Consider the following 14,866-nt stretch of genomic DNA (forward strand, 5'->3'; position numbering starts at 1 on the left):
TAGTGGTAATGTGGGAAAATTAATTCCAAATTATTGACAGTTTAATTGACCTGCGGGAAGTATTTTAATGGACTTAATATGCTGTATTGTTCTTCAGTTTTTTAAACTTTTCCACTGAGGAGAAAACAAGCTTTTCCAATTATGGGGTTTAAAGTTGTAACAAATGGTTGCTGTGTGTTCCCTGTTTGTGAAATGCCAGCACTGGATGTGTGACTTTTCTGCCCAACACCTGCAAAGCCCATCCTGTGAGCAGGGTGTGGGTGCCACTGCTCCACTCTCATCCCAGTCTTGCTGTTACAGAGGCTCTTTGCAAATGATATTTACAAGGTGATTTGACCCCCAGGCTCCGACTGCACGAAGAAAAGGTCATTAAGGATCGGCGACACCACCTCAAAACGTACCCCAACTGCTTCGTTGCCAAAGAGCTGATTGACTGGCTGATCGACCACAAAGAGGCCTCTGACAGGGAGACAGCCATTAAACTGGTGCAGAAATTACTGGATCACAGCATTATCCACCATGGTAAGTGCAGTATCACCTGCTAAAACATTCTAAGCTAAATTTATTGGCTGCTGTGTGACAGAGAAATCCCACTTCTGCTCTTCAGCCAAGTAGAGGACAGGTAGGATCCTTTCCCTGCCACAAATGGAGCATGTCTCTTCAGCTGTGCTGCTATGCAAAGTCACCTGTGTGCAGAAGGAGATGAGAGCCTGAAGAGGTGTGGAGTGATGTTCCCTATGACAGGGGGGGACCTTACTGGAGACTGTGATGCTGCTTCCCTGATCCAGAGCAGCCCCAGCTGGATCGTGTCCCCCCTCTCCCTGCTGCCGTCATTTCCCTGCTCCTAAGAGCACAGTTCTCCAGCTGAAAAACACATCTGAAAAATCAGCCAGCAAAAAAAAAAGATTATTTTTCTCACGTGGATTAGTTCGCTGGCTGTGGCCCTCACAGCAGCTGCACAAACATTAGTGCTGGTACAGCTGCAAGAAAGTTAGTGGTCTGGCTGTGCCCTGATTAATTTTCTCCTAAACTTGTTGTCTATTTGAGATCTGTTTCTTTCAGCTTCTTGAATAACAATTCATGCTGATGAAAAAACTTCCAATTCACTGGTAGCATTTAGTTGTCTTTTGGGGCACAAAGAGGCTGGGAAGCACATGAGCAAAGAAGATCCAAGACCTCAATTTCAAGCCTATAGTATTACCCATTTCAAAACAGCAAATGTACCATTTGTTTCTTTTTTAAGAGAAAACTGAGTGACTCTGAACAGACGAATGTTGACTTTATGCAGAGGTCATTGTATGTGCAGCAATGCTGCTGCTGTCTGCAGTACATTAACAACACCTTAATTGAAGTCAGAAATGCATATATTGAATGAGTGCCACTTCTACAGCTTCTGCTTGGCTATTAAATGAAAATTCTGGGTTGTTATGGAAACTGGGACTTACAGTAGATAGTTAAAGAATAAAGTAATTATAGGGTATTCAAATCTGTCTACTTAATCCTCTATTGAGAAAATGTCAGTGAAGAGTTGCGTGGATGCCTGAGTGACTTAATTTAATTGAGCAATAGATGTTTTATTGCTGAATGCTTGTTGAAAGCTCTAACAACCTTCAAGCATTTTCTACCCTAGCATCCAATTGCAAACTGTAGAATAAATTTTATATATATGTGTGTATATATTAGAAATAGAACAGGTGTTTCTTGAAAATACTCATGTATTGCACTCGAATAAAATACTTTGTGAAGTGAGCTTGAGCAGGTAAATTCAGAGAGGTTCTGTCAGGTTCTGCAGGATGCTTGGAACATTCTTTCAAGTCCCATGTCAAGTGAAAGGGACACCAGTTCCTGCTTCTGATGTGCAGAAGGTCCCCCATGGATATGGATTGACAACTGTGTTAGGAGCAGCTTGCTTGGGATAGCTTTCCCATCAGTTTATGCCCTTGGTGGGACTCTGTTCTGCATTTACAAGAGCCAATGATCAGCTGCTGTTTTACAAACCTAATTTGGCATTTCTCAGTGTGCTCATGTTGTACCTACCATTTACTAGGTGGCATGGCAGAGCAATTGAGACAGTTTTAAGAAGGCAGAAGGCTTTGATTTTAAGTGTTCTTTAGGAAGTCTCAGGTTTCCTACAGCACTGCTAACTGATATGAATAACTTTAAGAAGATTGGCAAACCTTAAATTTTTGGGCATTCTACTCTGGTGGCCTTTTAAACAAACAAGCCAACGGACTGTTTTCATCAAAAGATTTTCTGGGTATGTAGTGGATGGGTGCATTTTTGCTCTTTATCTTTACAGTAATACTCACAAAACTGATGGAAACTTCTCCCTCTCACCAAGAAATCTGGTTACCTCTCTGAAAGCTTTCTCCAGCCTTTCATTAGAATGAATTAGGAGTATAGTTGTGTGCTGAGAAATACAGGGGGTTAGACTCTATTCTGTGCTTGCTTTGAAGCTCAGCAATGGTACCTGCTAAATGGGTCCTCAGTTTCTTAACATGTATGTGAAGATTTTTTTTTGTTGTTGTTGTTTAATTATTTTGTGTTTCAGTCTGTGATGAGCATAAAGAATTCAAGGATGTCAAACTGTTCTACCGCTTCAGGAAAGATGACGGGACGTTCCCACTGGACAATGAGGTGAAGGTGTTCATGAGAGGACAAAGACTGTATGAGAAGTATGTTGCATTCAGTGTTCATAGTATGTTGATAATAGTGCCATGTGAGGCAAATGATACTTGTTCATCTATTTTTAAATCATCAGAGACTTTTCAATTCATGGGTCTGGGCAATTCCATTACTTCAGCTGGGAGTCCTTCTCTCTCCTGTTTTGCTTTTCTACCATAATCACTTGAGGCATTTTGTTTAAAATCTGTTGCCCCAGACTGTAAATACATCCTATATGAGAATTCAATGTGAATTGAAGCCCTTGAAATTTAGTCTGTAAAAATAATGACAGAATTATTTGTCAAAATAATTCAAATAATTACAGAATTATTTGATATGTAAAAGCATAATTATAATTCCTAAAACATTAGTACATCAAAATGCATTCAACAAGCACCTACATGTCTGTGGGGACTCCATATCTACAATTTCAATGGGAGGTACAGTTTTAAATCATAGGCAAGATGAATCTTCAGTGTTCCAGTCTGAAAAGTTTCAACATCAGAAAAGTTATGTTAAAAGCAATTTCAAAAAAACCACCAATCCAACCAAGAGCATCTAATTATGGCTTTAAACAGATTATTATGCTAAAATACTGAATATCCCACTGGCCTACTTCGATCGAATAACTAACTAGGTATCTTAACCATATTCCCCAATATAAAATTAAAGACATTTTTATTCAGGATGTAGAGATTTTGACATGGTACTTTCAAGGAGAGAGAAGAAAATGTGTATTGTCATATGCTACAAATTAATGCAAAAGTTGTGATGTGTTATTTACCAAAAAGCTTGAAGTATTGCTCTAGACTGAATTCCACCCACTCTCCTGCTTGCTTCGAGCACAGGAGTGCGGCAGCCAGGAGAGATGCTGTGTTTTCTCAATGAAAGAAATTTGTTTTCTTCTGAGAAAAAAAGCACTCCCAAGTTTAAAAGCTGATAATAAATATTATTTTCAAGGTTAGCCAGCTCTGAAGATCAGTTTGGTGAAAGAGCAGTGAACCCAAAATATAAACTAACACTTGTAAATGCCACTCCTTTTGTTACACCCATCATATGAAATGGAGAAAATCCTCCATTCTATACACTGGGACAGGTGAAATGAATCAGCCACCTTCAAACTCTTCTGTGCCTTACTAAGCACAGCATTTGCTCCTTAGACTCAGTAAACATGCAGTGTCTACAAGCCTGACCCATACTCTGAAAAGCAGATTAGAATGTCTACAGAGCTTTTTTTAGTCTATATTTCAATTATCCAAAAGAAAAATAGTTTTTTGTTGGCAAGGCTGATGTCAGTCATCTGCATGAAAGGAGCGATAGCAGAAAGAACTCTGTTCTACCAGAGTCTACTTCCATCACCATTTCTCTGAATGGAGAACTATCCCCAAACCAGTAATTGTGATCCAGTTTGTCTAACACTGTACTAGCAGGACATGTTCAGAACTCTAGAGAGTGTTCCCATCTTGGCAAAGGAGTTAATGCCAAAAGCAGCACCTGTATCTAAATATAACTGCATCTTTGTGAGGTGCTTGCTCCTAGGCAACGTATCTGAAGGGTTCAGAAACTTTTAAAACCAGCCCTGAGTGCTAAATATAATATAAATTGTAAAAACCTTGCATTTCAAAACCAGTATATGACAGTCAAAGCTAGTCAAAATTTTCCGTGGATCATGGGATGTATTTTATATTCATGGTAGATAAGAAGGCATACCGGGGCTATCTGGGTTTCACTTTGTTTATTTTAGCAAAAACCCTGTGCGGAAATTTCAGATTTTGTTAGTTCCCTTGCATGCACCTTTATTAGTAACACCTGCACAATTTCATTGGATACACTTTAAACTCAAAATTGAATGCAGAAAGTCAGGAAGAGTTCTACAGTGAAATGTGTGATTGTGTAAAATATCTGTTGTATCAGTTTGCTGATAGTCCTGAAAAAGAAAATATTAATTCAGTGCTATTAAAATAATTACTAAATGGCAGCAACCAGAGAAAAGTATTCATGCACAAACATGAAGTCATTTACCAGCATATTCAACTTGTTTATCAAAATGCCTATGGGCCCGATTGCAAGAGAAATGCAGCTGTGCCAAGGGAAATCTATCCAAACCCAGCACATTCTGAAAATCTGTCTAATTTTGTAGATCTAATTTTGCTGATCTTCACTAGGCTTTGCTAATTTAAGATAGACATTATAATTATTTCCTGTTCTTTCCCTCTCTCTCATTAGGGCTGGAGTGCCACTAGGTTCAGAAGCCAGCCTAGTTTGTGCTTGCCAAAATTGCAGACATTGCCTAAAACCAGTCCATGCAGATTTTGTACCCACAGTGGGTAAAATGAACAAAATGCTTTAGGAGGATCAGCAGGTTGTTGCATGGGAAGAGGCATAGACGTCTTAGGCAGGTTCCTTACATTCAGACAGGTTTTGGATAAATGCCTTGTTCTCTGCCCTGGGACTTGGGAACATTAGAACTGTCCCTCTGCTGAGGAGCTCCATTTCCCATCTCTTTTCTGCATGACCACAAAGCTCCTCGTAACCTGAACTCTCTTTTCTTGTGCATTACCCCCTTCACCCACTATGGGCAGCTTTGATGGCTGTACCTGTGGGATTAGAAGATTTAAAATCAGTCTCTGATTGTATTCTCCCTTCATTTGCACTGAAAATCATGAGTCAGTTCAGATTCCCTGTACATTGTTGCAAACTTTGGTAGTCCTTTCTGTGAACATGCTTTGGAGATTCAGGTTTATAACCTGAGATGAAAACTACTGGATTTCCTACAGTCTTGTCTGAAATTGTTGAATAGTTTATTAGATCTAAGATTGGCATCAGCTTTCAAGCTCTACAGGACTGACCAGATAGATTAAATGAGATAAACATCAAAGAAAACTCGCCCTGCAAATCTTATATAAATCCAGCACAGACCTTTCTTAGCTTTAAAAAAACAATCAAGTTGTGCAGGCCTCCTATTTTTATGATGTTTGCAATTCTCTGTAGGGTTTGGTCAGGCACACAAGATTGTTGTTTCTGGTGCAGTCATGTATATCAGCTATAAGTCATTTCATGATGCTGACATCAGCTGAGATTTTTGAACCAGATTTCACAGTGAAAGAAGTGCAGATTTATGGTTTTAATTTCAGGAAGTCTTTCAGATAGTTTTGAGACTGCATTCTTGGAATCACTTTCAGTTTAACTCATCAGTGGTTGAGTTGCTTTTAACTTCTGGTGCAGTTATTTTGATAAAAAAAAGGTTAAAGATTTCTTTTGAAAAGGAATTTGAATTTCAGTGTTTGGCTAAATATGTTCCTTTAATGTAGTACAGTACCAGTTTTAGCAAATAATACATTTTGACATTAATAGTCTCATTTTTTTGGAACAAGGAGAAAATGGAAGAGTAAGAGGAAGTTTCCAGTTCTGCTTAATGAAAGGCCAGGTTTTTGACTGATGTAAATTGGTACAGTTTTGTTGACAGCCATGGAGTTAGAGTGATTTACTTCAATGAGTGATATAAGTCCATGGATTGCTGTGTCTGGGCTTCTTAAACTGGCAATTTGTCGTGTCTGTTTGCTTACAAGTCCAAATCCTTTGCAGGACTGTTCTGGGCTTATGCAGAAGGTTGTGAAATGTCAAACTGAGTGTTTTTCCACTTGATATTTTTCCAGATTTCTTTTATGTCTCTGTAAAATTCTAACCATTAGCACTGCCTTTTCAAGGACCTTTCTATCTGTGATTTCAATGGGGCAGTCAACTAATTATAGACTCATCAAAGAACAATTAATGTAATCCTAAGGATTTTTTATTTGGTGCCTGCAGAGCCTGGGTAACCTTGCAGCAGATGGTATGAAAAGACACAGGCTTTGGGTTTGCCTTTTTTTCTGGGGGGGAAAAAGCCCAGTGAACGAGACACATTTAAAGATAGTCCCTTGGAGCATACCAGGTCTGTATTAGATGTGGTGAGTGTGGGACAAAATCCTGTGGAACAAGATGCTTGTAAATTAAAATATTAAAAAAGAGTAAAGTCTGCAGGAGTTCTGGAGTCAATATGTTGTCTTCAGCTAATTTTGACTTTCTCAGTTCTTAGCTGAGAGGTGCTGGCAATGACACACCATCTAAATAAGCAGTTCACTGCTACCACTGACACAGTTGTGGCTGAGCAGCCTTTGCCTGGTTTGTTGATCTGCAGCCTGGTGGTTAGAATCAGTAGGTTCAGGCCTCAGTGCTCATTAAAGTCAAGATAAGGGTTTTTTAGGTAAAATAACAGAGGTCAGACCCTGTCAAACCTCTTCACTGTAATTTCAAATGAAACTTCTCTCTGTTCCTATGGGACAGATTTGGCTGATGCTTCCCAAAGAAGGTGAAGTTATATTCCATAATCCCTGGACATGCTGTCACTTTAAGAAGCAGATGGCTCATGTATGGATTTACTTGAATTTCAGTTCCTTTATCAGAAGAGCAAAGATTAAGCACTTCCAGAATATGCCTGTTTGTAGTTCAGATGTGCCCTTATTTCAAAATAGTTGGTGAAGGGAGGGGACCTGTTAGTCTTACATAGAAATTTAACCTTTCCATTCTTGAACTGTTACTCTGAAAACCTCACCACTAGTCCTATTATTAGCCTATAATAAATAAAATATTTATGAAAAAAATAAGGTTAATAAGGATTCTGTGGTGTTCAGTCTCCCCCCCAAAATGTGTAATTCTGTATTACAAAGAAATGATACCCATTTCTTCTTTAAAACTGCCGTCTCTTTCAGACTTTCAAACTGGCTTTGGCATTAACAAAATATTGAGGCCTTTTTTTTTCAAGACTGTCTCATTTGCATAGGTATCTTGAATAGAAAAGATTTTTATTAGTATCCATCCAGTATACTCACATGCCAGTTGCTTGGAGATTTAGGGACATCTCATGATGTTCCTCTGACTGATGTTACGCAGAGCCAACTGAGGCACAGAGAGCTGTGAGCCTCAGATGTTAAAATGTGTTCAGGTTCATGTGCAACTCACTGACTGCAGCTGCATCACCAAATGTTGGATGCACAATATTTATCCACCCCCAAATCACAGAACTACCTTTTTTCCTCCTCTTGAAATTTTTCTGCAGCTGTTTTAGGGCTTATGGAGAGAATTTTCAAAGTCATCTAAATGACTTCAGGGCATAGTCCTGCTAACTGTAAATACTAATTAGGAAGCTTTGAACACATTAGTCACATTCTGGTGCTTTTAGGCTAATTCTTTTTTCAAAGCTGATTATACAGTAACTTTTAGATAATGTTAAACACTAAATAGGGGAAATGCAAAACCTAAAAATCTCATTTTCTTTTAGGTGAAAAAACAAGAAAGCATTAACTTCACACAGGGATATAAAGCCTAAATTTCTTGACTAAGCAGTTTTAATTCACTTCCTAAGCATATTGATAGCTTCAGGAAAGATTTAGTAAGTCAGTGAAAGCTTCATATACATCTGCTTGATATAAATGAGATTTGCCAGAACAGATCTGGAGCCGCTTTTCTGAAGAACCAATTTTCCCCCCCTCCACCACACCAGGCTGATGAGTTCTGAAAACACCCTTCTGCAAGCCAGGGAAGAGGAAGGAGTGAAGTACGAGCGGACCTTTGTAGCCTCGGAGTTTATTGAGTGGCTGATCCAGGAGGGAGAAGCGGCGACGCGGAGCGAAGCGGAGCAGCTCGGCCGCAGGCTGCTGGAGCACGGGATTATACAGCACGGTGAGATTATACAGCTGCCAAGTAATAAAAAACTACACTTACTGCAGCACTTTATTCAACCCAAATCACGTGGAGGGGCCCTTGTCTTTCCAATGGCAGTATGTTTAGGTTCTAAATGATTTCACATGGGAGTCTAAGTAACTTTATTTGGTAAAAAGGTGCCTTTTTTAAGAGTGCATTGTATTTTCAACACCAAGCTGAGAATGCTTCCTCAAATGCAGAATATGGTTGGAATTTGAAACTGTATAATAACAACTTAAGGATGTGGATGAAAATCAGTACTCCTACACTTGTAGTAATTAACTCATAGACCTTGATATCTCCAATGTGTGTGATTGAGATGAATAGATTTATAAGGATCAAATAGGAATTAAAGCTATAAATAAGCTAAATTCTGTATGCAGGATAAAAATTTCAGGGTCTATGTATCTCCCTATTTGTAAACAGAACAGAGTCTGATGCCAGTAAAGCACCTTTCCCTCTTGGACATGTAGCAGAGTTGTTCTAGTGTGTTTCGGGAAGAAAGAGGATGTCACTTTTGGTTGAAGTATTATTATATTTGTCCTGGTGGTAAATGTTCTTTGAGGCAGGAATCAAATATTTCTTCATGGTCCAGTATAATGTGTCCAGCAGATACACCTTCGCCAAGAAGCTCTTTCTGTTAAGGGTGGAGGAGACAGAATTTTCTCTCTCTACTGCCCTGAGGGTGGAGAAATTAACACCCCTGACACAAAACCTCATTTTACACGTTATCTGTTCTCACATTGCCCTTCTGTGACCAGGCATTTCCTACCACGGAAGTGGCAGTGCCTCTGGGAGCAGTGAAGGGGTGCCAGGAGACAACAACAGAATGGCAGAAGTTGTTACCTACATTACTTAGTGCACAATGGGAAAATAATTGGATCCTGGTGGTCCACATGTTGTTGCATCAAACCTAATTCTGACAGAGAACAAACTGATGATATGAGAAGGCTTTTAGTACACAAAGTGCTAGATTGACTAGGTTGCTTGTTACTTAGCAAGAAAACCTAGTTTTAATGAATAGAGAAAAATGGGCATGTAAGTGGCCTGCACAGTTCTGTCATGGCTCTAATCATGTTCACCTTAACTTGCAATTACTAGGAGGTACCTCTGAATGTTTACAAGTGATCAGCTTTCAGTTCTATAATTACTTCTGTGCTTCCTATGATTTATAGGGTGTCAACTGCTCAGAGCTTGATGGACAGGAAAGGTATGCCACCCCTCCTCTTTACAGCAGCAATGATTTCATTCCTATTTTTACCTGAACATGTCCTGTGTATTATATATGTGGTAAACTTTCTGTGCTGTCCCGGGGTCCCAAACCAGGACATTTACAAAAAGAGGAAAAAAAAAAATAAAAATAGAAGTGAGATTTATGCTGATACAGATGTTTTTGCAGAGAAAATAAACTCAGGACTTAACATTTGGTGCAAAGCTGGGTTTTCTTAGCTACTGAAATCTTTGCGGAGCTAAGAAAGTCAGGATGTGGCTTTTCTTGCAGATCAACCATTGTTTCATTTACTAAGGCAAAATATTGAGCAGGGCATGTTTGCAGGGAAACAAACATGCCCTGTCAAGCCAGGTTTCAGGGGTCATTCCTGAGTGACACTGGCCCTGCTCCTCTATGGGTAGTCCTGCCCATTCTGCAGGTTTATCCCCAGCCCTTTGTTTTCTTGTAGTCAAGAGCATGTATAAAGCGCCCTCTTAGAAAGAGACTTGAAATTCATGAAGTGAAACAGGGTTCTGGGAATTAGTTGATTGCTGAGGAAGTGGTCTTCTCACTTGTTCATACCAGGTCATTGCTGCAAGGTACTGTCATCTTCCTCACCCAGTTTTTAATAAAATAAACATAACTGAGTGGGGATTTTATAAGGACTTAATGCGGATGCTGGAAGTAAAGTAAAACTGAATGGTATCCTTGGGATTTATCTTTTATGAGTGAACATGCTTTGTGCTCACTTTCTTCTTTGTGAAAGGGTATTTCATTCATTTCCCTGCAACAATTTGTCTAGGTAATGTTAGGAATATTGATGAAAGTACTGGCAGAATTATCACAGAGCTGGTTTGGGGATCATCTTAGCAACTGGACATGATCTGTGCACATTGAAGGTTCTTGTAATGCTGGCTTCCTCTAAGGAGGGAGCTCAAAATGAGAACTTCCAGTACAGAATTAGGGATATAAACTGTAAAACAGCAGGAGAGGTATTCTCTCCCCAGCACCCTCCCACCCATCTTACAGAGTTCTAGATCCAATTAAAAAACAAAAAAAAGCTATTTTTCTCTGTCTTAGTACCATAAATTCATTTCACCATACTGTGCTTCCTTTGTTTTGTCTCTCATCAGCAGTACCAAAATGTTACTTGACACTAATTGGCATCTTTGTTGGCAGAACCAGCACAAAGACTCTTAACTGAACAGGAGTGGAGAATAAAACATTTTCTGTCCTAAAGGCAATCTTTTTCTAGCAGTATTGTTTGATATCCACAATATGGAATAAAATAAAACCTCCTGTATTATTCTTATGAAGTATTTATTACCCCACCTAATGTGATGGAAAATAATAGAAAGAGTTGCATCAAGTGGCCAATTTCAGTATTAATTTTCCAGCCACAACTGAAGTACACAATATCTTTTTACTAATACTGACTTTCATTTCAATTACTCAGAGAAGCTCTATTCTGCAGCTGAGGCACTGTATTCAAAATGACTTCCTGACACATTTTTCTTCACTTTAATTGGTCAGATACAAACCAGGTTTCACACAGGAAGCAAACACTGATGCTAATTTTAAAAAGGAAAACAGTGGTTTAAGAGGAATTGTATGAATGCTGCAAAAGCATCAAATTCTCAGTTTAAAAATAATCTTCCTGATCTCTTTGGACGTGTGTAACTATACACATTTCCCCTGCCATGTATGAAAATGGTGAAATGCACTTAAGTGCTGAATTTTTTCCTGCCAAAATCTCACTGGCCCACACAGATGACTGAGATTAGCTCCATTGGTTAGAGTATAGTGCTAATAATAATGCAAAGTTGTGGGTTTGATCCCCATATGGGCCATTCACTAAAGAGTTGGACTCAGTGATTCTTGTGGGTCCCTTCCAACTCAGAATATTCTGTGATTCTGTGAAATCATAACCCACAAACTACCATTTTCACAAATAGGATCCAGATTTCCTTTCCTGTTTATTGGTGCCCCCATGTAATATGGAATAAAGCCCCCATAAGTAGCAGGGAATTTTGCATTGTGCATTTCTTGAAGGCTGGTGTTGGGATTGTAGTTGCCAGTGGTTACTCGGCATTTGTGAGCACTGGTGGCCTTCATCTATTAGAATACAGGAATAAAGATTGTGGGAAGAATTAAGTTTGGTGATGCACATACAATAAAGGCAGGGACAAAAGGTGTACAGAACACATTTCTCAGCTGTAGAAAAGCCCATTTCTAGTATGGTGAGGTATGTGGAGCTTAGTAATATTAATAGATAAAACCTTCCTCCAGGAGACTGGATCTTTCTTAGTTCTTCTTCATATGGGCATGGTGGGATAGATTAGCTACTGTGATCAAAATTCACATGCAGCAGGAGAAGTTCTCTGCCAGCTGCCAGCTCCCAGGTAGGTCAGACCAAAACAAGGATGGTCTCAGGGCAGGCAGAGGACAGTGTGAGCATCCACACATAGTCACAGCCCTTCCTCAGTTTGGAAAACAGGGATACTGAGATGTCCAAGGACAAAATAAGATATTTACAGAGCTCTTTATGGAGTATTTTTTGGCTCATACTTGATGAAAAATTTATATAGCCCTTGCTGAAAAACTTAACCTGCACCTACAGCCACAACAGCAGAGCACTGCTGACGTGACAGGCAGTCTTCCTGTCCTCCTCCAAGGACTCATTGGGTATGAAAGCTTGAGGGATGGAGAAATATCTGCCTGCCTTGCAGAAATTTTTAAAGTCTGGAATCTCCCATGATAAATAGTTTAAATTTAAAATCTGGTTAATACTGTTAAGAGAAACCAGTGCTGTCTTAGGATAACATCTACAACTTGCAAGATGAATATTTGCATTTCTTCCATGTCAGCAATCAAACCATGAATACTTTTCAATATATTGTGGAATGTAAACACGTAGGGATTGCCTTTTACAGATGGTACCATGTGTGCTGCCAATTAAGCTTGTGAGAAATGGGGGCCTGAGCAGCAAAACTCATCTTCTCATGCCAGATCACACCCTGTCTCTTTTGTTGTTGTGGTTTCCCAAGCTGCTGCTACTGACCTTCAAGTCCATGTGCTTGATGTAGTTTCTTCCTTGGGTGCCCCCAGCACCTTCCCGGAGCAGTGACCAGCAGCATGGTTCAGCATGAAGCATTTTGCATGGCTGTCCACTCTGTTCCAGGGAGTTGGGATGCAGATTCCTAGACTCAGACCAGCAGCAGGATAGGTGTGGGGAGGCTTTGCTTTCCTGAATGATTGAGGGGTGTAAGAGTCTCTAAAAGAGATCTTTATCAAGGGATCAAGGGCAGCAAAGGTGGCTTTGTGGATGATACCAAGTTGGTTGGGAGTATTGATCTTCTGGAAGGTAGGAAGGCTATACAGAGGGATCTAGACAATGTGGATGGGCCAAGGCCAATGGTGTGAGGTTCAACAAGGTCAGGTGCTGAGTCCTGCACTCTGGTCACAACAACCCCATACAAGGAACCCCATCCAGTCCTCCAGGCTTGGAGATGAGTGGCCGGAAAGGTGCCCACTGGAAAAGGAGCTGGGGTGCTGGTTGACAGCAGCTGAACAGGAGCCAGTGTGTGCCCAGATGGCCAAGAAGGCCAATGGCATCCTGGCCTGGATCACAAACAGTGTGGCCAGCAGGACCAGGGCAGGGATTGTCCCCCTGTACTCAGCACTGCTGAGGCCACACCTCAAGTGCTGTGTCCAGTTCTGGGCCCCTCAGTACAAGGAGGACATTTAGGGGCTGGAGTGTGTCCAGAGAAGGGCCACAGAGCTGGGGAAGGGTCTGGAGCACAGGTCAGATGAGGAGCAGCTGAGGGAGCTGGGGGTGTTTAGCCTGGAGAAAAGGAGGCTCAGGGGAGACCTTATCACTCGCTACAACTCCCTGAAAGGAGGCTGTAGCCATGTGGGGGTCAGGCTCTCTTAACAGGTAACAAGTGACAAGGCAAGAAGAAAAGCCCTCAGGTTACACCAGGGCAAGTTTAGGTTGGATATTAGGAAAAAATTTCTTCACTGAAAGGGTTGTTTAGTATTGGAACAGGCTGCCCAGGGAAGTGGTAGATTCACCATCCCTAGAAGAATTTAGAAGATGAGTAGATGTGACACTTGGTTAGTGGTGGGTTAGCAGTGAACTTGGCAGTGTATGGTTAATGGTTGAGCTTCATGATCTTAGAGGTCCTTTCCAACTTAAATGATTATATGATTTTGTCAGTGCTAGGATATTTTGTTGGTAATAAATATGTGGTAAGATGTCTTAGACATGGTATCAGTATCTTCGGCCTCTACTCTCCTTTGAAATACCTTTCAAGTTTAAAAAGTTTTATTGAGATAATTGCACTTGATCAGACCTGGTGTGTTCAAGGTAGACATGTATTCTGCTGGCTTAGCACAGAAGCAGGTGCTTATCTCCTTTCAAGAGTTAATCTTTTATCTGTGAACTCCACTGTGCAAATTACTTTCTGAGATGAAAACAAACACTTCGTAGTGACTTAGTGAGAACAGTAAATGTTGACACGTGCTATGTCTCTGTCTCTGCAGGAAAATCTTATATCTATATTTAGTTTTCCCTATTTTTTGCAAGGACTCTCTACCTTTACACAGTAGAATTTCCTTTGTGAAGATGATGAGTTCATTTAGTTTTAAGCATCAAGACACATGATGCAATTGAAAGTTCGTTATAATTGTGGAAGTGGATTAAATATCTAACAAAGTATTGTATTTCTTGCTTTTGTTGAAAAGCTTTCCTTTTATTCTAAACATACTAATCAAGTATGTGCTGCTATATTTACCTTAAATGTCCAGCTGCTTATGATTAGCTGATTATGATGCACTTATAAAGTGAAAACTCGCCATGTATGTGAAATGTACTCTTCCGTAATTGAAAATTTCTCTTTGGAACGCCTTTCTTGGAAAAATCAACTGCAGATAGCAGTTTACAAGTATCATTGAAACATACCATAAATCCTTGACTTAATTGATTACAGACTTTCTTCTCCAAAATCAACACATATATTTTTTCTAGTTGAAAACTAGGAAAACAGTTATTCTGGTTGATCTAAAACCTGAATCACATCACCCCTTGGATATATCCAAGCTTTCATTATGCTACAAATATAAAACATCACATTTTTACCTATGATGCCTTGATTTATCTCAGTAAAACACAAACCTTCAGTTAGTCTATGATGTCCTGCAACACAACTTTGTTTTTATTAGGAGTCCTGTTGCCCCCATGCTGATGCCAGG

General features: G+C 39.9%; 1 protein-coding gene across 1 annotated transcript in view; it reads left to right on the plus strand.

Annotated features, from left to right (window-relative positions):
- DEPTOR (DEP domain containing MTOR interacting protein) overlaps nucleotides 1–14,866 on the plus strand; it is a 76,307-nt gene that overhangs the window by 24,410 nt on the left and 37,031 nt on the right. The window contains exons 2-4 of the mRNA XM_083861677.1: nucleotides 344–522; nucleotides 2,552–2,675; nucleotides 8,204–8,382. Coding sequence (XP_083717803.1) covers nucleotides 344–522; nucleotides 2,552–2,675; nucleotides 8,204–8,382 — 482 coding nt within the window. The remainder of the gene's footprint in view (nucleotides 1–343; nucleotides 523–2,551; nucleotides 2,676–8,203; nucleotides 8,383–14,866) is intronic.

Source organism: Zosterops lateralis, assembly GCF_965231275.1.
Source record: "Zosterops lateralis genome assembly, chromosome: 1".
NCBI lineage: Eukaryota > Metazoa > Chordata > Aves > Passeriformes > Zosteropidae > Zosterops > Zosterops lateralis.